At 44.2% G+C, this 25,109-nt stretch overlaps 1 protein-coding gene across 1 annotated transcript in view; it reads left to right on the forward strand.

The window, feature by feature from the left end:
- Positions 1–12,923, forward strand: part of carmil2 (capping protein regulator and myosin 1 linker 2) — a 98,868-nt gene extending 85,945 nt beyond the window's left edge. Inside the window, 7 exon segments of the mRNA XM_034086008.2 lie at positions 2–70; positions 3,593–3,774; positions 3,776–3,853; positions 6,308–6,443; positions 6,762–6,851; positions 7,276–7,389; positions 8,057–12,923. Coding sequence (XP_033941899.1) covers positions 2–70; positions 3,593–3,774; positions 3,776–3,853; positions 6,308–6,443; positions 6,762–6,851; positions 7,276–7,389; positions 8,057–8,571 — 1,184 coding nt within the window. The 3' untranslated portion in view covers positions 8,572–12,923.
- Positions 12,924–25,109: the final 12,186 nt, after the last annotated feature.

The following is a 25,109-nucleotide window of genomic DNA, read 5'->3' on the forward strand; positions in this document are numbered from 1 at the left end:
GGTGCTATCCTGGACAAGCCTGTACCTCCTCCCACATACATGAAGCCCAGAACCATGTCCACGTCATCAGGTATCAAGAAGTTGGCATCTCCCTGGTTCCCTCGACAAATAGCAATGAGATTTAACATTGAATTACGGAATATTGCAGAAAAAAAGGCTCAGTGGCAAACACTTGTTTATGATATTTGGACACACCTGCTCATTCGAAGGTTTTTATTTATTTTAATAATTTTCTACATTGTAAATTATTACTGAAGACATCAAAACTAAAAGAACACATGGAATTATTTAGTTAACAAAAAAGTGTTAAAAAATCCAGAATATGATTTATATTTTAGATTTTTCAGAGTAGCCCCCTTTTGCCTTGATGACAGCTTTGCACACTCTTGGCTTCTCTCATCAGCTTCATGAGGTCGTCACCTGGAATGGTTTTCAATTAACACGTGTGTCTTGTCAAGAGTCCATTTGTGGAATGACTTTCCTTCTTAATGTGTTTGAGACCATCAGTTGTGTTGTGCAGAGTTAGGGTTAGTGCACAGTGGAAAGCCCTATTTGACTACTGTTGTAATTAGGGATGCTTCGATCGATCGGCCGCCGATCGATATCGGCCGATACTCACTCCCTGCCGATCGATCGCTGCTCTCTAAAAATGCCGATCGCGAGAGCCGATCGCGAGAGCCGATCGCATGACGTAAAATGATGACGTAAAATACATGACCCTTTTCTCTGTGCGCAGCAAAGCAAGCTCGCCAAAATGGCTTCACCGGTCTGGCAGTATTTTAAGGTGTCCGAAAATGACAGTAAAATAGCGGTATGCAACGTGTGTGAAGCAGAAATCCTGCAGCTCCGCCCGCTGTGACGGACCGGTGAGCGGAGCAACACACACACTAAGAGTTAGACCTAACACACATAGCTATTTTATCTACCTCTGGAACAAGCTAAACTAGTTATACATATATTTATTCTTCACTGTCGGGTCACTCATTACTGGATCAGTGAGCTTTAAGAGATACTGACATGCTGTCAGGAGAGAGAGGAAAATATTTCTCCCGTGTTATTATCCAAAGTTAATGTAAACTTGAATAATGTACTTCATCTGAATGTGATAATTATGTTGGTTGTTGTTTGTGGAAGCGCCAGTGAATGAGCCCCATTAACTGAGTTTTAAACATCACTTTAAATCAGTGGTTCCCAACCTGCGGGGCGCGTCCCCCTTGGGAGATCGCAGGGGGGGTGCCAGGCCTCAGATGATTTGAGGCCAAATATCATATTTAGAATTTTTTTGTTACATATGTGACCTGCTCTATCGAAATATGTCACATTATATAATGACTGTCAATCAATCAATCAATCAATCAATCAATCAATCAATCAATCAATCAATCAATCAATCAATCAATCTTTATTTATATACAGTAGCCCAATATAACAAATGTTACATTTGTCTCAGTGGTCTTCACAGTGTGTACAGAATATCAGTATGACAATACGACACCCTCTGTCCTCAGACCCTCTGTCCTTAGACCCTCTGTCCTTAGACCCTCTGTCCTTAGACCCTCACATCGTACAAGGAAAAACCTCCGGAGAAAACCCACAGTTTAAAGGGAAAAATGGGAGAAACCTCAGGGAGAGCAGCAGAGGAGGGATCCCTCTCCCAGGAAGAACAGACGTGCAATAGATGCCGTGTGTAAATTGAAAAGATAATACATTTGCAACATAGGTAGTCCAAATGTTTGGAAATGCATGTGTGTATAATAGGAAGATGAATCCACGAGGATATCCATCCAGGACCTATGATCCAGGACCACAGCCACGACTCAAGATCCAGGGCTCGCGATCCAGGACACAGGACCGCAGGATCATCCATGACTCCGGATCCCGGCGTATATAGACACCAACAAGAAAGAAATGTGGGGAAGCTGGGTTAATCGGAACATGAGAGTACACAGGTATAGACAGAGAGAAGGAAGAAGTAAGATGTCCCCCCACAAACTAAGCCTATATCAGCAAAACTAGGGGCTGAATCTAATCAGCCCTAACTATAAGCTTTATCAAAAAGGAAGGTCTTAAGCGCACTCTTAAAAACGGATAGGGTGTCTGCCGCCCGAACACAAACTGGAAGCTGATTCCACAAATGTGGAGCTTGATAAGAAAAGGCTCTGGCTCCCATTGTACTTTTAGAGACTCTAGGAACAACCAACAACCCTGCATTCTTGGAACGCAATGCCCTAGTAGGACAGTAGGGTATAATGAGTTCTTTAAGGTAAGATGGCGCCTGCCCATTAAGGGCTTTGAAGGCGAGAAGAAGAATTTTAAATTCTATCCTGTGTTCTATAGGGAGCCAGTGTAAGGCAGCCAGAACAGGAGTAATGTGGTCCCTTTTCCTAACTCTGGTTAGTACACGAGCCGCAGCATTTTGAATCAGATGGTGTGGGGGGGCTTTGCTGGTGTCACTGTTGGTGATTAATTTATGAAGCGTAAATTCAATTGCCAAAAATCCAAAGATAATATAAGGTGGTGATGTGACATGTCATCAGCGCTAAGCTAAAGGTGGCTAATGTTTGACATTGTCACTACCCGATCTGCCGCCCTGCCCTATCTGCAGTGCGCATGTGCGAGATGGTCCGCCATATTGGACAACTACATACGGCAACTCTAATAGGACACTTGACACAGTGGCGTTTGGCAAAGCAGAAAAAGAACACTCAAAAAACCTGACAATATTAATCTGAACGAGAGAGATGAGTTATTGTTATTACAACGTGACTTCACTATTATTTAACAACTCTTTTTGCATCCATTTCTCACTTATTCTGACAATGTACTTAACCCCAAATAAAAGAACCCCAAAGAGTTGTTAAATAATAGTGAAGTCACGTTGTAATAATAATAACTCATCTCTCCGAGTTTTCTTTTTGTGCTTTGCCAAACGCCACTGTGTCAAGTGTCCTATTAGAGTTGCCGTATGTAGTTGTCCAATATGGCGGACCATCTCGCACATGCGCACTACCGATAGGGCAGGGCGGCAGATCGGGTAGTGACAGGAATGATGGATTTTAGTATTCTCAGTTAGCAGCTTGCTAGCCACCGCCATTTTAGGATGAAGAGATATTCATGTTTGGTTCTACGGCTGATATACTGTATATTGGCAAATACCCCACTGGTGTATGTCTGGAGTTAAAACATTATAATAACAGCAGTTGCTAACAAGTGACTAAATGAGACTACTAAATGTCATCACGCCAAACATTAGCCGCCTTTAGCATAGCGATGTTGACCTGAAGTGCAACAGTGATGTAGTTCCTTTATAGCCTAACGTTAGCAACTTACTTCTTTCAATTGCATTAATAATTCAGCTACTATAAAGTGGTGTTAATATGTGGAGATTATCCTGCTGAAAAGAACATGTGAGTATCAAAAGTGTGTTTGCCACAGAGCTTAATTTCTGCACTTTTTCTAAAGCAAAAGGAAATCTTGTTGCTTTTTGTTAAGGTATCCCATGCAATGCTAACTTCCGGGTCGGCCTACAACAATCATCCCTGCATCATTCACACACTGTCTTCTACTCACTGTCTCTGCACCTTGTTTCCAGCTGACCCCAGACATCCAATGAGAGCGCTGGACCCCATCAGACCGGACCCCCCTATTCACCCAAAACCCACCGTTCACGAGCACCCAGTCGGCCCCCTGCCACCTAAACCTGCCGTGGCAGCCAAGCCTCCCCTCCCCACCCCGGCCTCTCCTGCCGGGGGGGCAACCCGTCCCTCCTCCGCTCCCCCCCCCCAGCAGCTCAGCAGGGAGGGTGCAGCTCAGACACATCCATGACGGCCGGCTGAGCGATACTACAGCACAGGTAACACTTCAGTCAGTCAGGAACTTCAGAGGGAACCCAGCAGCAAGAGTGTCATGGCAATGCCTTGTTAATATGTACCTCTTATGATAACTTGAAACTGATAACAACACGGAGGAAATGCTTTGAAGCAGGAACTTGTTACACTGAAAGAATTAAACATTGACTCTAATTAAATGTATTGAATTAAATGTGTCAACAGGTTACACATAATTGTATTAGGTTAGTTTAAAGCAATACTATTAAGTTGAACCTATTATTTTGTATTTAAACCTAATATTATTGCTTTTGTCTAACCTAATACAGTTATGGGAAATCTGTTGACATAATACATTAAATGTAGTCAACGTTTCAGTTCTTTCAGAGTATTTTTTATAGTTAGATAACTTGGTTCTTTAGTTTATTAATATAATAAGTCATATAAATAGAAAGGTTAACTATTATAATTTAGCAGCATTCCATTTGAATTGTGATTTCAAATTAGGGTATGCTGATGTATGGAGGCCACAAGATTAAAGGTCCCCTAGTATACTGTTTTTCATCAATATGTTATAGGTCTCAGATATATACAAACAAAGTCTCTGATTGGCTGAAACACCAAACAGATCATTGCAGCATTACCCACAATCCCCTGTTTCAGCCTTGTTTCCAAAGTGCTGATTCTCTGTCTGTTACTTTAGTTGAAAATAAGGAGCCACTCCCCACTACAAAATGCAGACAGTTCAGTAACCAATAGAGAATGAGGAGATATGTTTGTTTTTTTTCAAACTAAGGAAAATGTACTTTATTATGATGAAGATACAATAAATTAGAAGAAAATACTGCAGGGTACATCACATTTCTGTGAAAAGCACCTGTAAAATATGGGTTAAAATGGTGCACTGAAGAATGCTCTGAAGGGTAGAAAGTAAAAGAAAGAAAAGAAGACGGCATGTGTTGGATTATGAAAAGCTTCAGCATAAGCAAAACAAAATATCAATGCAACGTTAAGAAAGACAACTGCTGAAAAGCTCTAAGAAGAAAAAACATGAGAGGAGGTTGCCAGGAGGAGGGGGATACAAACCATGCACTGCTTTCATAAAGAAGTTACATTCAATAAATACATATAGAGAAAAAAACTATATTTGTTGAATACACTTAAGAAAGAAAGATAGAAAATGAACACATTTGAGGTATATTTGATACATTTCTTCCCATTATATATCATTGAGGGTGAACTGAATATTAGAAAGACAAAAAACACAATACAAATCAACAGTAGCACAAACTACAACTGAAGTAAGGATTTGTTCCACAACGGCCGTTTAGACTTCTGAGCTAGGTGTATCACCACAAACTACTTTTGATTTCCATATTGCAACATGCATTCCCTGCCTCCATGCTCAGTCAGTCAGCACACACACCTTCGCAGCAGCCTCCCCCACACTCTGGAACCCCCTCCCCAGCCACGTCAGATCCGCCTACACTCTAATGGCGCGTTTCCACTGCAGCGCGGAGCTCGCTTTAAGCGTGCCGAGCCGTGCGGGGCCCGGTTTTGGTTGCGTTTCCACTTGGCCTGGTACCGGCTAGCGGGTCCTAATTCACAGTTTTTCTGGCCCCATCAAATCGTGGTTCTAGGGCCAAGAACAACCAGGCTGAGTCGGGCTGAGTATGCTAAACTAGAGAGAATCGCTGGCAAGGGGGCTACAACTACAACAAGATGAACATATTTGACCGTGATTTAATTGTAATACACGTTTCAAAATGATGCCGAAGTAAAAACATACTGATATCGGATAGTAACAACCATGAATTAATGATGACAAGTCTGCAGACAGACGGCAGGTGAAAAACCTTTTAAAATGCGTGCTTTCTAAATGTAGCTTGGCTAAGCTAACGTTATATATGCTCCGACCGTCCACACTCACAACAACGGCCTACAGACATAAATAAAGCAGCGACTGTATTCTCCATGACACAGGCAGTCTGTGGTTTGTACTTGTTTAACTTTTGTCTAGTTTCTGAACAGATACGAGGAGCTGTGAGCTCCGAGTGCTAAGAGCTAACGGCTGTGTTGTTTTTCTGGGGCTCATTGAAGATGACGCCACGGCTCCGCCTACACTGCGTTACTATAGTAACTGCCCCAGTTCCTAAACTGTAATGGAAGCGCAGCATTAAAGTGAGCCGGGCCTCTCTAACCAAACCGAGCGAGGCCTGCAGTGGAAACGCGCCATAACATCATTCAAACAATCCCTCAAAACTCACCTTTTCACTCTTGCCTTCAACTCCTAATCCACTAACCCCTTGCCCTTATTCCTCATAGCTTAGCACTTTCTACTTTTGTTGTTATTTTTGTTTTACTTTCTTGTAAGCGCTTTGAGCCCCAGGAAAAGCGCTTTATAAATGTAATGTATTATTATTATTATTATTGTTTGTGTCACGGCTCGCTGAGTTTCATCCTCTGATCTTCTTCTCCAGAACGGCAGCCAGGAGCGGCCCCCGGGTGCAGCCTCCGCTCTGCCCCCCAGGAAGGAGCTGCTCCCCTCTGCTCCGTCAGCCTGGAGGGGGCCCGGCACACAGGAGCGCTCGGAGAAAGCCCAGTCAGTGACCGACGGTACGTCTGACTCCTCACAGAAACCACATCCTCCTTCATATTAGAGGTGGATTGGTATGGATTAAAAGTAAAGTTACAAAGACAAGGTATAATCAAAAAGTAGCAGCATTATGAAGTTAGTGAGCATTGAAAAAAGTACCAGGTATAACATAATTAAAATGTAAGAGTCTCCCAACATTTGTTACAGTCTTAGGGAGTGAAGTAGCAGATAATTATAACAATATTAAACCGTGTTAATATGTTTGTGTGGTCTACCACATGTTAGTATGTTTTACATTTAGTAGCTGAAGAAAAGCTGATTTGTTTATTCACTTTCAGAGAGTCTTCCTAAGACACGGCAACACTTGAAGCCCGTTCTGAAACGCAGAGCTGTGTCCGTCCACGAGGACACTCTGGCCATGACGCAAGGTGAGGCTTTGGAAACTAAAGGAGCAACAGCGAGGTTATCGATTCAGCAGAAACCAGAACATGATAGAATTGTCTGGCTCTTGAAATTCTCCTTTCCGATGAAGGCCTTCGTCAGCAGTGAATAACAATTGTCTGGAACATTCTCAAGCCGATTCCTAAAAAGGCCAGGGGTGAAGCCGCTCCCTCGAGCTTTATATTGCATACATGTTAAATGTGCTCTCCTTTAAAGCTGTGAACAGAACAGCTGATAAGGATTCAGCATCACCCTGCTCCCTCGTGGAGAACCCTGATGCAAACTGACATTTCACTTTACTTTTGTTTATACATAAATACTGATACACTACTTGACTTGTGTACTTGGCTTTTATCGTTATTACACACGGTCATGATTAAAGTTAAACTCTGCTGTCTCCATGTCTCTCAGAGCTGAAGGCGGTGCTGCAGAGGTCTCCTATCCGTTTCCGCGGCTCCAGAGGAGACCTGCCCCCCTGCACTGAAGACCCTCCCTGTGTGGAGGAAGCACAGAGAGCTCAGGAGGGTGAGAGGAGGGTCCATGCTCATCACTGAACTCTGCATCTCTCTTAACATAAGAGACATGTTGCTTCTTTCTTTCTGTTGAAACACGTTCTCACTGCAGAAAGCCCACATCTTGCAAAGTATATTTGTCTAATCTCTAGTCAGAATATGTCTTTATAATAGATGGACATAATAACTTAAGAAGTAACAATGCAGTGAGATATAGGGTCTATGATTTTAAACAATGCATCTATTTAAAAACATCTTATTTTGAGTTGTAGCTCAGATGAAACATGTCACAAGGTTTTTAAGCTAGTGTGGTATTTGTAAAAGATTTATCCTCTTGTTTAAAAAAAAGATATATCTTACTTGGTATTCATGTATTGGTAAATCACCAGAAAACGGAAAAGCATTTCTGGCTTACACAACATCTCCTGATCCGGGTCCAATATAGTTCAAAATCCTTTCCCCAGCTAATTACAGGATGCAACTTATCTAAATATCAGGAATATCTTATTTCAGGAAATCTTTCCAAGCAGATTTTCACTTGTTCTATTGGCAGATATTGTTCTTATAATAAGTGAAAAACGATAAACAAAAACGGTGTGTTTTCATTATTTCTGTACTCTTTCTTGGAGCAGCATTTCTTCCAGTGCTTATATCTGTCTATCTGCTCTTCGTCCATGCAGCCGGCCACGCAGGGAAACGAGAAGAGAAGAGGAAGACTGTCCAGGATGAAGAGGAGCTGAAGGCAGAGCGAGGCAGGATGGGCTGTGGAGCTGAAACTAAGCCCCCTCCCTCAGGCTCAGCGTGTCCCTCCTCCACAGAAGCATCAGCAGCCCGACTCTTCAGTCCAACGGCAGCCTCCGACAGACCCCCACCCGTCCTGGAGAGGCTGACCCACGGCCTCCAAAAGCCCCCTGTAACCCCCCCGTCTGAGCAGAAGAGCCCCAGCCCCCGTTTCCCTCAAACTCTAGAAAAACGGCTACTGTCCCCACCCTCCCAAGAAAAGACCCCCGGCACAATCTCAGCTATATCTGAATCCCAAGAAAACCCACGAGTTAGCCCCCTGTCCCTCAAGAAGAAAAGTCCTGGCACAGCCCCCCCCCCAGAGGAGGGGAGGACCAGCACACAGGAGGAGCTCTCTAAACAGCACACAGTGAAGGCAGCAGACCAAAGAACTGAGCCCCCTCTGTCCGAATAACACAAGCACGGACATAAGACGCACGTGGGCAGAGAGGGGGGCTGTGATGTCACTGAGAGCAGGATATAAGAGGGTCTGAGAACAGCATGAATGTTGTACCCCCTGTAGAAAGCGGCTGTGTCCCGTGTCCGGGTGCTCTCTTTGAAAGTCTCAGACCCAATACCCTGTGTCCACACAGCGTCTCCACGTCTTCACGACGGTGCTGTTGCGTGACAGGCTAGCATCGCCCCTTTTCATTTTATTAAATATTTCGGCTACTTTTTATTTGTTTGCCAATTGTTTTCACCATTAGCAACAACTGGAGGATTCTTCCTCTCACACTTTGTATACTTGTCACAACTAGATCCAAATATGGGTAGAGCACAACACTCACCTGCTCTGCTCAAACTATGCTGTGTGTCTTTGTTTTGCTAGCTGGAGATTTCTACCGCGATGTCACCAGCGCTTTCTGAAAAGATTTTATATTTTCATCTCAAAGCATTTGGAGCATCAAAAGAAGACCCTGGTCTATTCTCATGGTTGTGATGTGATGGCATGGGCTCACTCCTCATTTGGATCAATTGAGAAAAAGATGCTCGTGTTCAGAAAAGGCGCTATGTGGATACAGGCTCTAGTTTAGTGCACATGGTTGGTCAGTCAATCAGTCAATCAATGTTTAGTTATATAGCCCAATATCACACATGTTACATTTGTCTCAGTGGACTTCACAGTGTGTACAGAATATCAGTATGACAATACGACACCCTCTGTCCTTAGACCCTCTGTCCTTAGACCCTCTGTCCTTAGACCCTCTGTCCTTAGACCCTCTGTCCTTAGACCCTCACATCGTACAAGGAAACACTTCCGGAGAAAACCCAGTTTAAAGGGAACATGGGAGAAACCTCAGGGAGAGCAGCAGAGGAGGGATCCCTCTCCCAGGACGGCCAGACGTGCAGTAGATGTCGTGTGTAAATCGAAGAGATAATACAGTTTACAGCATAGGTAGAACACCTACATGTGGTGCATGTTTTGTTGCCATCTTAAAGCGAACGTCTGCACAGTCGCTGTACCGTCCGTTTGAGGTGGATAACACACTGCACAAAGCGTCCAGTGGGCAAACACCCAACACATTAAAAAGCGGACAAACTAAATGACAAAACAGGACCTTCACACAGCAGGCCATGAAATACACACGTGCACAAATGAATGCAATTGATGACCAGCTGTTAGAGCACTGGGCTGCAGCAGTTCAGCACCCTGGAGCTGTCGGGGGTTTGGTGCTTTGCTCAAAGACATCCGGCAGTATCCAGGAGGTGAACTGGCTCATCCCCAGCTACTAGTCCAAGCCACGTATATGTTATAGCTTGGACCAGTGACCACGTGGTTCCCAAGCCCCAGGCCTGCTGTGCTGAGGGCAGCATCTCTACGTTGATTAGGGCAGCTGTTTTAGTATGCATCATCAGGGGGAATCTGCATCCATTGCATGTTTGCATTAAGAAGGCAACTGATCGCCCGTAAACTCACTTTCCATGCCGTCTGAGGAAACCTTTAAGAGTCATCTGAGTCCTTCCAAGGAGGTCGGGTCTGAAATGGGACACAGACAACATCAGCTGAATGAGGAACTGACAGGAGTGTGTGGTTGAGATATCTTTATTGTGTGATCTCCGCACAAGGATGGCTAGTTGAACAGAACGTCTGAGTGTGGCTCATTAACACATCATGTCAAAGACTCACTTATTTCACATGTTATCATTTTATTTAATAAGGGATTTAAAGGCACACGGTGTACAATTAAAAGAGTATATCTCTTCACTTTTCCTTGTTGATATTTTTTTCCCGAAGATGAACGGGTTCAAGGAAAAAGGCTCTTGAACTAGTTGGACATATTCTATCCATTGGACTTTGGTCGTATATGGCCCTCATTTGCGTACATTTTTTAGAATTGGGCATTTGTGGTATCTCACATTTTTACTGCATGATGTTTTGAACTCTACTTTTCCCCTCGTAATCCTCTGCTTTTGTTTTTGTCTATAGCTGTTTAGCTTTAGAAGTTAGCATCGCCATGGCTCCCTCGACACAAAGCAGTGGGATTTTTCCATTGGAATGTTACAAACATGAGATCTGTGGCAAACACACGTTTATGATGCTAACACATTTTGTTCAGCAGGATCATCTCCACATATTAACAGCACTTTTATGATTTTCAGCTAAGCTAAAGGCGGCTAACATTTGGTGTGATAACATTTGGTAGTCTCATTTAGTCACATGTTATCAACCGTCAATCTCTTCAGCTGGTGTTAACCACAGACCTTATTGCAGGCATCTAATTGAGAACGCCTTCAAAAAACGTTGAGTTCTAGACCAGGGAACATGAAGTGCTACAATGCTAACTCATTCCGGGCTTTACAACTCATTCCTGCGCCACTCAATAGTGCACACTGACAATTAGTTAGTCAGTGAATACACTGCAGGTCTGCCTCGCAGGGTGCCAAACTGCTCATCATGTATCTAAGGCTTATTCACTCACAGTCATTGATTGAGGGAATCGGGGTCGGGTGTCTTGCCCAAAGACAGTGCGGTTTAAGCGTGCTGTGCCCGTTTTTGGTTGTGTTTCCACTCGGCGTAGTTTCGGCTAGCGGGTACTTTTTCACAGTTTTCTGGCTCTCCAAAATCGAGGTTCTTTCAGGGCCAACAGCCGGGCTGAGTCTGCTAAACTAGTGAGAGAATCGCTGGCAACTACAACAAAATGAACATATTTGACCGTGATTTAATTGTAATACACGTTTCAAAATGATGCCGAAGTAACATCATACTGATACCGGTTAGTAACAACCATGAATGAATGCTTTGACAAGTCTGCAGACAGACGGCAGGCGAACAACCTTTTAGAATGCGTGTTTTCTGAATGGAGACCAATACGCTAACGTTGTATATGCTCCGACCGCCCATCCGACCGTCCACACTCACAACAACAGCCTATACAAATAAACCAGCGACTGTATTCGCCATGACACAGGCAGTCTGTGGTTTGGACTTGTTTCACTTTTGTCTAGATTCTGAACAGATATGAGGAGCTGTGAGCTCTGAGGGCTAACGGCTGATGTTGGTGTTGTGTTTAGCATTGAAGATAACGTCACGGCTCCGCCTACACTGCGTTACTATAGTTACTGCCCCAGTTCCTAAACTGTAATGGAAACGCAGCATAACGTGAGCCTGGCCTACCAAGGCCTAACTATACCGTACTAAGCCTTGCGAGGCCCTGCAGTGGAAATGCGCCATTAGACATGCAGATTCAAAGTATCGCAGATCTAGTGGACATCCCGCTCTACCTCCTTAACTGCAGCCGCCCCATTCAATAAGACTATCCAGGAAGACAACAGCAATACACTAACCCTCAATACCAGTTCCTCATGTGCTACAGGGGCAAACAGCTACATTCAAGTATTTCTAAACCAACAGGTAGAAGAGCATGGCACCGGTTTGTTTTGTGGGAATGCCTCTAGTTAAATGTTCTCATTCAGTACATTACTAAGAGTCCCACTAGTTGTTTCAGTTTCATCCACACTCGTCACCAGGTTCAGAGCCTGACAGTGGGATGATTACTTCAGTTATGATTATTGAAGTTAAGCTTATAAAAGGCTAAACTGGCTCACATCATCAGCAGTACAGCACCAGACTTGAATCGATCAGTTTATTTTCAAATGAGGTTGGCAATTTGGAGGTTTGGGACCAGACTAGGATTAAGAAACATAAAACATTGATGTTTATATAACAAAACATCCCAGTTAACCAACATCTTGAAAAAGGAATTGACAAATAAAGGAAAAAACCCAATGTTATTTTCTCAAAGAATTGTACACATTGAAAACAATGTCAAATCCATTTCCCTTACAATATTTCTAACAATCTCATCATGCCATCGATGTGGGAAAAATAAATCCTGCCTTGTTAAGTGTTATTTATTTTCTACTATCAGCCTTTTAGTATCTTGAAATGTACATATGGGACACTAAAGCTCTGCATGTTTCTGTTGAATCACATCAATATGTGACATTTTAGGGTCATTACATTAGACACGCACATGTAATAATCACCATATCTATCATTTCATAAGAGACCAGATATGACCAATATATGATCAGAGATAGTGTGAGATAGCAACAGGAGTATATTTATTCTATCAAACTCAGGTGGCTGTGGAGGATGGTGTGTGTTTTGTAAGAGCAGACCTCAGTTCAGTTTCTCATACTTGGAAAGAAGTTATTTTCTAGAGTCTTGTTTATCTTTGCCTTGCACGCACAGAATATGTACAAAAATACAAAGCATAAAAAACAAAGTTATGAACTGAGTGTAAATCCATACCTATACTTGTTAAGAATTATTAAAATATGAGTTCTGTCAACATTTTGTACTCTGGTTTGTTCAATGTCTTGTCTCTATGAGTGGGCTTCGCAAAGTCTGAGAAAATAATCCTGGTGATGTCCACAGTCTTACATTCATTTAGGCTTGAGTCCTTAGACTGAAAATTAATACGGAAAAAAATCTGCAATTTAAAAACACAATGTGAGGTCTTACTGTCCAGCAGTTACCAATGTGTCAAGTTTGTGGAAGTGCAATGCTAAATTGTAAGCATTCCAAATACTTTTTTTTAATAGAATGTGGCAATCATAACATTTAAATGTAATTTATAAAAAAAACTGCCCCAAAAAATGTAACAACAAAAACTAAATCCCAGCCTAAATATGTGTCCCCTCCCCAGTGTGTCAAGACCATAGAGGTCAAGACCCACTAGTATACCATAGTATGAGAAGAGACCACCCTCTCTCTTTCTCCTGCTATGAGAACAATGTAGGTATAGCAACGAAGAAGTCTTACTCTGTAGCGTTGTGCATGAATGTGCTCATGCTTTTAGTGAACCAAACATATCCATTTTGCACTGATATCTGTATATATATATTCCCTCTCCGCCGTCAAAGAGTCAGGAGTCAACTGGATGAGCAACAAGGTTTCAGTAGTTAGGATTCTGTTCCTCCCGCGGATACTGTTCTGGGGGCCCGTATCACGTGCGTGTTGCTGAGACTATTTTCAAGTTGTTATTGAGCCTACATTACGACCATTGGGATGTATCGTACTAACAGACCGTCCAAGAAGTCTGTGTTTTCCAGTAAGTTAAATTCTAGTATTATTTTATTTATGTTAGCACTGTTAGCACTAATTAGCAGGTATTGGTATGTCTGCTCCATACACTGTATTAAATAGGGGCTGCTCATGTCACATCCTGGTCCTGGCTGATCGCCTCACTCCCTCACTTGTGTATTTTCACTCCCTGTTAATCTCCTGCCTGGCCTCAATGAGCCTCAGCTGTCCCTAATGATCACTCCTCACCTGTGTATTTAGTCTGTGCTGTTTCCTTGGTCAGTGCCAGTTCGTCTTGTCTGTATAGCAGAAAGTGCTCCATGTTTCTCTTCTGACGTAAGCTATTGTTCTAGCTGCTTAGCATTTGTACCCACCTAGTTGGTTGTTTTTTTGTTGCTTCTCTAGTAGTTTTCCGCCAACTTAGTTGGTTGTTTTTCGTTACTTCAAGTCAGTACATTTTTTGATCATTGCCTCTTTTATTTTTACCTTTTGGATTAAATGCTTGACTGCTTATCTTTCTTACAGTGCAGACGCTTTTCTGCTTGCTCCTGCCTCTGCTTACTTTTTATGCTGATTTTCCTATTCTTATTCTCTGAAAACTTCGAGCAGCGGCTCCTGGACATTAACCTATCACTGGGACAGTTCATCTTCGTAAATAGACGGAGGTTTTCAGCCATATTTCAACATTTTTACGACGACCCCAGTCTTACAGTAGCGTGGCCTAGCAACAGCTAAAGCCTGGTAGGCTACTGCATGCTATTTAGCTTAAGCTAGTTGGTAGAAAAATGCCTCCGTTCTCTACAGATGACTTCCACAAACTTCTACAGAAGATAGTTGTGCTGGAAATGAAAATGCAACGGTTGGAAGTTAACGTGGAAGTGAATGGACTATGTTGTGGGAATGACACCACTTTACCAGTGTTGCAAAATAGTGGAAAAGGATATGCTAACTCACAGCTAGTTAGCAGCTACAAGGATTCCAAGGAACAGGAGGGCTGTGTACCGGGTAATAAATCTACAAGTGGTAGTCCTCCCTGGAACTCTCTGGGTGCAAAGCCTAAGAGTAAATCATTTCCATGGGATTTGGGAGGACGGATAACAGGCAGAGCCCAACACTCAGAAATATGTGATGCGACCGGCTGGCCTGCATTGTTATCACCCAGGAAGAGCGCCTCTTCAACCCCTAAACAGCCGTGGACAGCTGCTAAAGGGAGAATTACAAAAAATCCTCCTAAACCACCAAGTGTGCCAATCCAGAACAGATACGCTCCGCTGACCGAGAACCGGAGATCCCTTTCTGATGACCTGGATAACCCGTCCTCTTCACACAGCAGGGTAAGGACCAATAGCTACTCCAAAAGTAAAAGACTAGAGGGAAAGCTAACGACTGGGCCTGAAACTCTGATTGTGGGTGACTCTGCTGTAAGAGATGTAAAAGGTCTGTGTAGTAAGAACAACATCAAAGTACTCTGTTTTCCCAAGAATACGGTCTCTGACTTGGCTGAGAAGATCCTGCATATTGGGGCTGAACATCCGACTGTGAAGAATGTGGTACTACACATTGGAACAAATGATGTTGTGAAACAACAGTCAGAAGTGCTGAAAGAAGACTTTAAATGTCTGTTGGAAACTGCCAGCTCTCTAAATGCAGAGGTGTTCATCAGTGGCCCTCTACCGCCAGTCAGAAGAGGAGTGGAGAGATTCAGAAGATTGTTTGCACTGAACACCTGGCTTTCAACTGCCTGTACTGACCATTCTGTGCATTTTATTGACAATTTTAACTTTTTCTGGGACCGCAGACATCTTTTCAAGGCAAATGGAGTTTGCCTGAACAAGTCAGGAGTGAAATTGTTTATCTCTAACATATTCAACTGCCTGCGTCATCAATCTGTTCCCTCTGCCAAGGACAAGCGGCAAGAGGAATCAAAACAGGAGATAGACACAACACATCGCGCAGAAAACCCTGAAGAAGTATCACTGCACCCGCCTGAGGAATGTTCTGATTATGGGAGACCTATGAAACACACGGAGGAGTCCCCACCGCCCGTCACCCCCCCCCCTGTCAACGCCTTTGAGGATACTCCGTTCACCCTTTCACCCACGCCCACCATCCTGGAGATCGTTGAACACATGAAGGAGATACAGAGGGTTGGCACCGATTCCTTCCTGGATTTCAAAGACCAAACTAAGGCGATACGCAGGGCTGGCAGCATGTCCTTTACCCCCGCCCCTCAACGACGCCCACCAAAATCACCAAAGCAGAGACGCGCACCATCTCCCCCGGCTTCATCACCATGCCTACCACAATCATCCAAACCAAAACAATCTGCAAACTGATATCTGCTGGGTCCAGGCTCAAGGGCGTATGGCACTCTCAACTCTTTCCAGGAAATGCCGGGGCCCTGCCTGCCAGTAGCTTTGCCGATATCTGTGTTGATAGGAAATAGATTAAGAGCGGTAAATCATGTTAGAAACAGGAAGCGCTCAAACGTTTGTGTGAGTTTATCTAATTTAGCAGTGATTCCATGTCAGCCACAGCTTATTACAAAAAACATGACTGATAGTGTGTTTAACAAACTTAAACTAGCTTTATTAAATGTCAGGTCTTTGGCAGGAAAAACATTTTTAATCAATGATTTTATCACTGAGCACAATCTTGATTTTATGTTTTTAACAGAAACTTGGATTGAACTAAATAACAGTGCAGCTGTTCTTATCGAATCAACCCCCCCAACTTTAGTTTTATGAGTCAGGAAAGAATGCATAAGAAAGGGGGTGGAGTTGCTATTCTGTTCAATGATTCCCTTCAATGCAGGAAGACATCGTATGGAAACTTTGATTCTTTTGAATATGTGGCCCTTCAGCTGAAATGCTCCTCTCGAGCTCTGTTCCTAAATATCTATAGGCCACCCAAATACTGTGCAAGCTTTTTTGATGACTTTACTGAACTGCTGTCTATAGTGTGTATTGACTTTGACCGTCTAGTCATTGTTGGTGATTTTAACATCCATGTTGACAACCCCCAGGACAGAGGGGCTAAAGAACTGTTTTGTGTTCTTGATAGCTATGGACTGACTCAGCATGTGACGGAGCCCACGCACAATAAGGGGCACACTCTGGACTCAATTATCTCAAAGGGTCTGAATATCTCTAAGGTTGTGGTGACTGATGTTGCGCTCTCTGACCATTCCTGTGTTTTCTTTGAGAGCTCTATTTCTGTTCACACAAGTGTTCAAAAAGAGGTAACCACAAAGCGATATTTAACTGAAAATACTAGGGAAATGTTTACTCAGAATTTTTCTTCCACACTTGCCCCTGCTAACATCTCAGTAGATGAGCTAGTAGATCATTTTAATTAAAAAATTAAAAATGTTATAGATGCCATTGCTCCAATTAAGGTAAAGGAAGTGACTGGGAAGAAAATATCTCCATGGAGAAAGGCCATGACCGTTAAAACAGAAAAAAGTGAATGTCGAAAAGCTGAACGCAGGTGGCGAAAAACAAATCTCCAGGTTCACTTTGAAATTTATAAAGAGAGACTTGGCCTTTATAATTTGGAATTGAAAAACGCACGACAATCATTCTTCTCTGACATCATTACCAAAAACAAAAACAACGCACGTGCCTTATTTGCTAACCGTCGACAGACTAACTAACCCCCCAGTGTCAGTAGCCTCTGAATTTCTAACCACCAGGGCGTGCAATGGTTTTGCCTCCTTTTTCACTGACAAAATTCAGAAAATCAGACAAGCAGTCAGTGCCTCTGCATCAGGAACAGCAAATGTGTTGTCTCTGTGTCCACTTAACATCAATTCAGACATCATGACACAATTCCATCAGATTAATGATAAAAACCTAGAGGACATTATACAACTTCTGAAGTCCTCCTCCTGCTGCCTTGATATTATTCCAACAGGACTTTTCAAAGATGTTTTGCCTTGCATGGCCTCAGATCTACTTCATATAGTAAACAAATCTCTTCACTCAGGTATTTTTCCACAGGCCCTGAAAACTGCAGTCATTAAACCGCTCTTAAAAAAGAATAATCTAGATGCTTCAGTAATGAACAATTACAGGCCCATATCAAACCTGCCATTTCTAGGTAAAATCATTGAAAAGTTGTTTTTCAACAGTTGAGTAATTTCTTGCATTTAAATAGTTGTTTCGATGTGTTCCAGTCAGGCTTTCGTCCAAACCACAGCACTGAGACTGCTCTTGTAAAGGTCTTTAACGACATCCACTTAAACACAGACAGTGGCAGAACTTCAGTGTTAATATTATTAGATCTCAGTGCTGCGTTTGACACTGTTGACCACAGCATATTACTGGACCGACTGGAAAACTGGGTGGGACTTTCGGAAACAATTCTAAATTGGTTTAAATCCTACTTAAAGGATAGAAAAAACTTTGTTTCTATAGGTAAATACACATCTGAGTTGACAAATATGACATGTGGGGTTCCTCAAGGCTCCATCTTGGGGCCTCTTCTCTTTAACATCTACATGCTACCACTGGCTCAGATAATGAAGAACAACAAAATAAGTTACCATAGCTATGCAGATGACACACAAATTTACGTAACAATTTCACCAGGAGACTATGCTCCAATTCAAACACTGAGTAAGTGCATTGAACAAATCAATGACTGGATGTGTCAGAACTTTCTCCAATTAAACAAAGATAAAACTGAGGTAATGGTTTTTGGAGCCAAGGCAGAACGTTTAAAAGTTAGCGCTGAGCTTCAGTCTGCAATGTTCAAACCAACAGATAAAGCCAGAAATCTAGGTGTAGTCATGGACTCTGACCTGAGTTTCAACAGTCACATTAAAACAGTTACTAAATCAGCCTACTATCACCTAAATAATATATCTAGGATTAAAAGACTAATGTCACAGCAGGATTTGGAAAAACTTGTCCATGCCTTTATCTTCAGTAGACTCGACTACTGCAATGGTGTCTTCACAGGTCTCACTAAAAAATCTATTAGAAAGCTGCAGCTGATTCAGAACGCCGCTGCTCGAGTCCTCACTAACACTAAGAAAGTGGATCACATCACTCCTGTTCTGAAGTCTTTACACTGGCTTCCTGTGTGTCAAAGAATAGATTTCAAAATATTGCTGCTGGTTTATAAAGCACTGAATGGTTTAGGCCCAAAATACATTTCTGACCTCCTGCTAAATTATGAACCATCCAGATCTCTCAGGTCTTCAGGGACTGGTCAGCTTTCTGTCCCCAGAGTCAGAACTAAACATGGTAAAGCAGCGTTCAGTTATTATGCTCCAAATATCTGAAACAAACTCCCAGAAACCTGCAGGTCCGCTGCAACTCTTACTACTTTTAAATCCAGGCTGAAGACTTTTCTTTTTGTCGCTGCTTTTAATTGAACTATTCATATCTTAAACTGCACTGTAACTTTTATCCATGTACTTTTTCTTGTAATGTTTAATTGAACTATTCATATTTTAGACTGCACTGTAACTTTTATCCATGTATTTTTCCTTAATGTTTATTTTATTAGCTTTTCTTTTTTAATGCTTAATGTCTTTCATTTATTTTTTTTTATTTTTTTTGTAAAGCACTTTGAATTACCCTGCGTCGAAAAGTGCTATATAAATAAACTTGCCTTGCCTTGCCTTGCCTTGCCTTGCCTTGCCTAAAGACCTTATTGCCTGGTTGTGCTCTTGAGTCCTATTTGTTGCTCGTGCCCGTACTTGTGCTTGATAGTACGAACTGGCCAGCATGGACTCAGCCGACCAGGATTCTGTGCGGACTGCTCTTCAGAGTCAAGGGAGCAGGATTTACCACCAAGAGCAGGAACTTACCGCGCTTCGCCAGGAATTAAAGTTGACGGCCGAGAGACAGGAGTCTGTTTTGTCGTCTTTTGGTGGGCAAGTCTGTTATTTGGTCGAAAATATCCAAAAACTATTACTCCAGCCAAGTCCTCCAGCTCCCCCATTGCCTGTTTTCCCAGTGGATCCTACTCCAGTCCAGTCTCCAACTCCGACCCTGCCCCCTCACCTCTCCCGACCAGAGCGGTTTTCTGGGGATTCCGGTGATTGTCAGGCTTTCCTGGCTCAGTGCGGCCTCCACTTTGAGCTCCAGGCTGCATGCTACCCATCTAAGCGCTCAAGGGTGGCATACATTGTCTCCCACCTTTCTGGCCGAGCTGAGGCTTGGGCAACGGCAGAGTGAGTGCGAAGGTCTCCTGTTTGTGACTCCTGTTATGGAAATCTAGGACCCAACACGGCTGGAGAGTACAAGTCAAAGTGATCAAAACAAATAAATGGTGAATCAGACAGAGCTTGTCTTTCTAGTTATTTATTTGAAGCTTCAAATAACATGATACAATACAAAATAGACACAGGTCTAACAGAGCATAGAATAGTCTGCGAGAGTGTGCGCAGTACAATGTGATAGCAGAGCTTATATAGAAAAAGAGTGGGAACGTTATAAATCTTGTGTTCACACGGCCACATTGTTATTAGACACCTTCTGGCCTTAAGCTGTAGATAGCATAACGGTTCTCAGAGTAGGGAAGTTCTGTGTGACTGTGTGTGAGTCTCCCAGTAGCCAAAGCAGCTCTGTGGCCTTGAAGCGCCTGGGAATAAACCCAAAGGAGAGATGGAAAGGAAGAAAGAAAGCACATCTCAGGAAATGAGAAGCATTTGGTTTAAGTATATAAGGATATAATAAAAATGTCCACTACACTCCCTCGATCTCTTCTCTGAGACCTTCACCAAGATCTTCCAGCACATCCCACCAGGGCGGGAGGCAGCCAGAGCACTCGTTGGATTGCGCCAGGGTAAGCAGAGGGTTTCTGACTATGCTATAAAGTTCCGTACCCTGGCATCGGACAGTTACTGGAACCAATCAGCATTGTTTGATGCTTTCCTTTATGGATTGTCCGGCACATTAAAGGATCAGTTAGCTCCCCTTGAGCTTCCAGCTGATTTGGACTCCCTAATTTCATTGACTATTAAGATTGACAAGCGACTGATAGAGAGGGAGCGAGAGAGAGACACTGCGATTCCCTATTTCTCCCACAAGAGGCAGTCTTCGTCCAGCTCTTCATCCTCATGGAATCACCCCAGGCCCTGGCTTCCGTCTACTGGGCCTCTGTCGCCCCCTGCTGTTCCGGAGGAGCCCATGCAGCTCGGCAGGACCAAGCTGACTCCCGAGGAGCGACAGCGCCGCCTGCGGGAGGGCAGGTGCTTCTACTGTGGTGAACGGGGACACTCAGTCGCCAACCGTCGCCTACTAAAAGATCTGGCTCACCAGTAAAGAAGAGGGCACTGGTGAGCCGCACTACACTTAATGTTAGTCCCTCACGTTGTCTCCCAAATGTCACTCTGTCTTCGTCTTCTGTGGTTCTTAGGCATCCTGTTTTGGTAGACTCTGGCTCAGATGCCAGTTTTATAGACTTTGAGTTGGCTAAGAAGCTGAACCTTGAGACCTTTCCCCTTCCAAGACCAATGGAAGCAAGTGCCTTGGATGGCCGTCTTCTCTGTAGGGTAACTCACCACACCCAACCTCTTCAGCTAAGTGTCCAGGACAGTCACACTGAGCTTCTCGTCTTTCATGTTTTTCGGTCCCCGGAACACCCAATCATTTTGGGGTACCCCTGGCTTACCCTACACAACCCCCACATAGACTGGTCCACTGGCAAGATTATTGCTTGGTGTAAGGGATGCTTAAGTACCTGTTTTCCGTCCAAATGTTCCCTGACTGCTCCTCCAGCTGTCCCTGTAATTCAAGACATGTCAGATCCTGATTACCCTGACATTTCCAAGGTCCCTCAGTGTTACCATGACCTTAAGGAGGTTTTTAACAAGGCCAGAGCCACCTCGCTGCCCCCTCATCGTGTGTACGATTGTGCTATAGACTTGTTACCGGGCTCTTCACCACCCAGGGCTCGTCTTTATTCCCTATCTGCTCCAGAGACACGGGCGATGAAGGAATATGTGGAGTCTTCACTTTCCGCTGGATTAATTAGACCTTCTTCCTCTCCCGCTGGAGCCGGATTTTTCTTTGTGGCAAAGAAGGACTAGTAACTTCGCCCCTGCATTGACTATCGAGGTTTGAATGACATTACCATCAAGAACAGGTATCCCCTTCCTCTTATGTCATCAGCTTTCGACCAGTTACAAGGTGCTAAGATCTTTACCAAGTTAGATCTTAGAAATGCTTATCATCTGGTGAGAATAAGGGAGGGGGATGAATGGAAAACTGCTTTTAACACCCCAAGTGGGCATTACTTTGGCCTCACAAATGCCCCAACTGTTTTTCAGACTTTGATCAATGATGTACTTCGAGACATGCTTAACATCTTCATTTTTGTGTACCTGGATGACATCCTCATCTTCTCCCCTGACAAAACGACCCACAGAGATCATGTACGCCGTGTCCTACAGCGTCTCCTGGACTACCACCTCTTTGTCAAGGCCGAGAAGTGTGAGTTTGATGTTTCCACTGTTTCATTTGTGGGCTTTATTGTGTCAGTGGGCAATGTATTGATGGATCCGGCTAAGGTTAATGATGTCTCTGAATGGCCTATCCCTGCAAACCGCAATCAAGTGCAGCGTTTTTTAGGGTTCGCCAACTTCTATAGGCGATTCATAAGAAACTTTAGCACTGTTGCTGCTCCATTGCATGCACTAACCTCCCCAAACACAAGGTTTCAGTGGACCTCTCAGTCGGACCAAGCCTTCCAGAGGCTCAAGAAGGCCTTCACCACGGCCCCTATACTGACCCTCCCGGACCCACGTCTGCAGTTTGTGATGGAGGTGGACGCTTCAGACGTGGGGGTTGGTGCTGTGCTCTCCCACCACTCCAGAGAGGACAACAAGGTTCACCCATGTGCTTTCCTCTCCCGGAAGCTTTCTCCTGCTGAGAGGAATTACGATGTGGGGAATCGAGAGCTGTTAGCTGTTAAGGTGGCACTGGAGGAGTGGCGTCACTGGTTAGAGGGAGCTGAAGTGCCATTTATTGTGTGGACCGATCACAAGAACCTGGAGTACCTGTGCACAGCGAAGAGACTCAACCCTCGTCAAGCCAGGTGGGCTCTTTTTTTTAAATCGGTTCAACTTTTCACTGTCTTATCGTCCTGGTTCTAAAAACACTAACCCTGATGCTCTCTCCCGTCTCTTTGATACAGGCTCTGACCATTCTTCCCCCGCTACCATCCTGCCTCCCTCATGTATGGTGGGTGCTGTTACCTGGGCTATTGAGGAGAGGGTCAGAGAAGCAAAGGTTGGTAACCCAGGGCCGAATGGTTGCCCTCAGAACAGGTTGTTTGTGCCCTCTCCTCTTTACTCTCAGGTCATCCACTGGGCTCATGCGTCCCCTCTCTCCTGCCATCCGGGGATCAAACGGACCATGTTTGTGGTCAAGCAACGCTTCTGGTGGCCCAAGGTGGAGAGTGAAGTGGGGAAGTATGTTGCTGCCTGCCCGGTGTGTGCTCGGAACAAAGTTTCTCGTCGGCCTTCCCCTGGTCTCCTACGTCCCCTTCCTGTACCTACTCGCCCTTGGTTGGACGTCTCTCTGGACTTTGTAACGAGTCTTCCTCTGTCCCAAGGTAACACAACCATTTTGACCATTGTCGACAGATTCTCAAAGTTGGTGCATTTTGTTCCTCTGCCCAAGTTACCCTCTGCCAAGGAAACGGCGGAGGTTGTCCTGTCCAATGTTTTCCGGTTACATGGCTTCCCTAAAGATGTTGTGTCGGATCGGGGTCCCCAGTTCGTCTCCAAGTTTTGGAAGAGGTTCTGCGCTCTCCTGGGTGCCACCGTTAGCCTCTCCTCCGGCCATCATCCTCAGTCCAACGGACAGACCGAGCGGCTCAACCAGGAGTTAGAGACCGGTCTGCGCTGTCTCGTCTCTCAGAACCCCACTACTTGGAGTAAGAATCTTATCTGGGTTGAGTATGCGCACAACACATTGCCTTGCTCTTCTACTGGTCTTTCCCCATTTCAGTGTGCTTATGGCTACCAACCGCCCCTGTTTCCTTCCCTGGAGGGAGAGGTCAGGGTTCCTTCTGCCTTGGCACTGATTCGGAGGTGCCGTCGCATCTGGACTGGGGCTAGACAAGTGCTGCTTAGGACGTCTGCTCGGTACAAGAGGGCAGCAGACCGCAGACGGATCCCTGCTCCCACCGATCGTGTCGGCCAGAGAGTATGGCTCTCCACTCAGGACCTTCCTCTTGGAGTCGAGTCCCGTAAATTGGCGCCTCGCTTTGTTGGTCCCTTCCCTGTCTCAAAGATTATTAATCCTGTTGCTGTGAGACTCAAGCTTCCCCGGTCCATGAGGTCACACCCAACGTTCCATGTGGCTCGGATCAAGCCGGTCAAAGAGAGCCCTCTGGTTCCTGCCTCCAGACCCCCACCGCCCCCCCGGTTCATCGATGGAGGGCCAGTTTATTCTGTCAAGCGGCTCTTGGCGGCTCGCCGGTGGGGTCGTGGACACCAGTATCTGGTGGATTGGGCGGGCTATGGTCTTGAGGAGAGGGAATGGGTATCTTCAAAGAACATTGTCGACCCAGACCTCATCCGGGATTTCCTCAGGCATCATCCAAACGAGCCTGGACCGTCCGGTACCGGTCGTTGGGTACTGTCACATCCTGGCCCTGGCTGATCCCCTCACTCCCTCACCTGTGTATTTTCGCTCCCTGTTAATCTCCTGCCTGGTCTCAATGAGCCTCAGCTGTCCCTAATGATCACTCCTCACCTGTGTATTTAGTCTGTGCTGTTTCCTTGGTCAGTGCCAGTTCGTCTTGTCTGTATAGCAGAAAGTGCTCCATGTTTCTCTTCTGACGTAAGCTATTGTTCTAGCTGCTTAGCATTTGTACCAACCTAGTTGGTTGTTTTTTTGTTGCTTCTCTAGTAGTTTTCCGCCAACTTAGTTGGTGATTTTTCGTTACTTCAAGTCAGTACATTTTTTGATCATTGCCTGTTTTATTTTTACCTTTTGGATTAAACGCTTGACTAAAGACCTTATTGCCTGGTTGTGCTCTTGAGTCCTATTTTTTGCCCGTACTTGTGCTTGATAGCTCAGGCATGTTAGCTTACTGTAGCTCTAGCCAGTTAGCTAGCTAATGATTTAGCTTTTGAGCAATTAGCCAAAAATGCTAAACTGAAGTTAATGCTTGACATATAGTATAGGCAGGGAACTCTGGTTCTTTATACATCCAAAACTTAATAGAGAATATTTGTTGGTTTACATTTATATATTGACCATAATATTAAGAGTATTAACCTGTTATGCCCCACCTTAAGGTGGCCCCATTAGACTAACAAAATCCCAACTCTGACCCAAATACAACACAGAAGACACCTTTAAAACAATCAAATCCATATAAGATTAATTATAATCAACATGTGAAATATACAAATATCAATCCTAGGCTAAGAGGTCAAAATACAGCAGTCC

This window comes from Pseudochaenichthys georgianus, chromosome 6, assembly GCF_902827115.2.
Source record: "Pseudochaenichthys georgianus chromosome 6, fPseGeo1.2, whole genome shotgun sequence".
NCBI classification, from domain to species: domain Eukaryota; kingdom Metazoa; phylum Chordata; class Actinopteri; order Perciformes; family Channichthyidae; genus Pseudochaenichthys; species Pseudochaenichthys georgianus.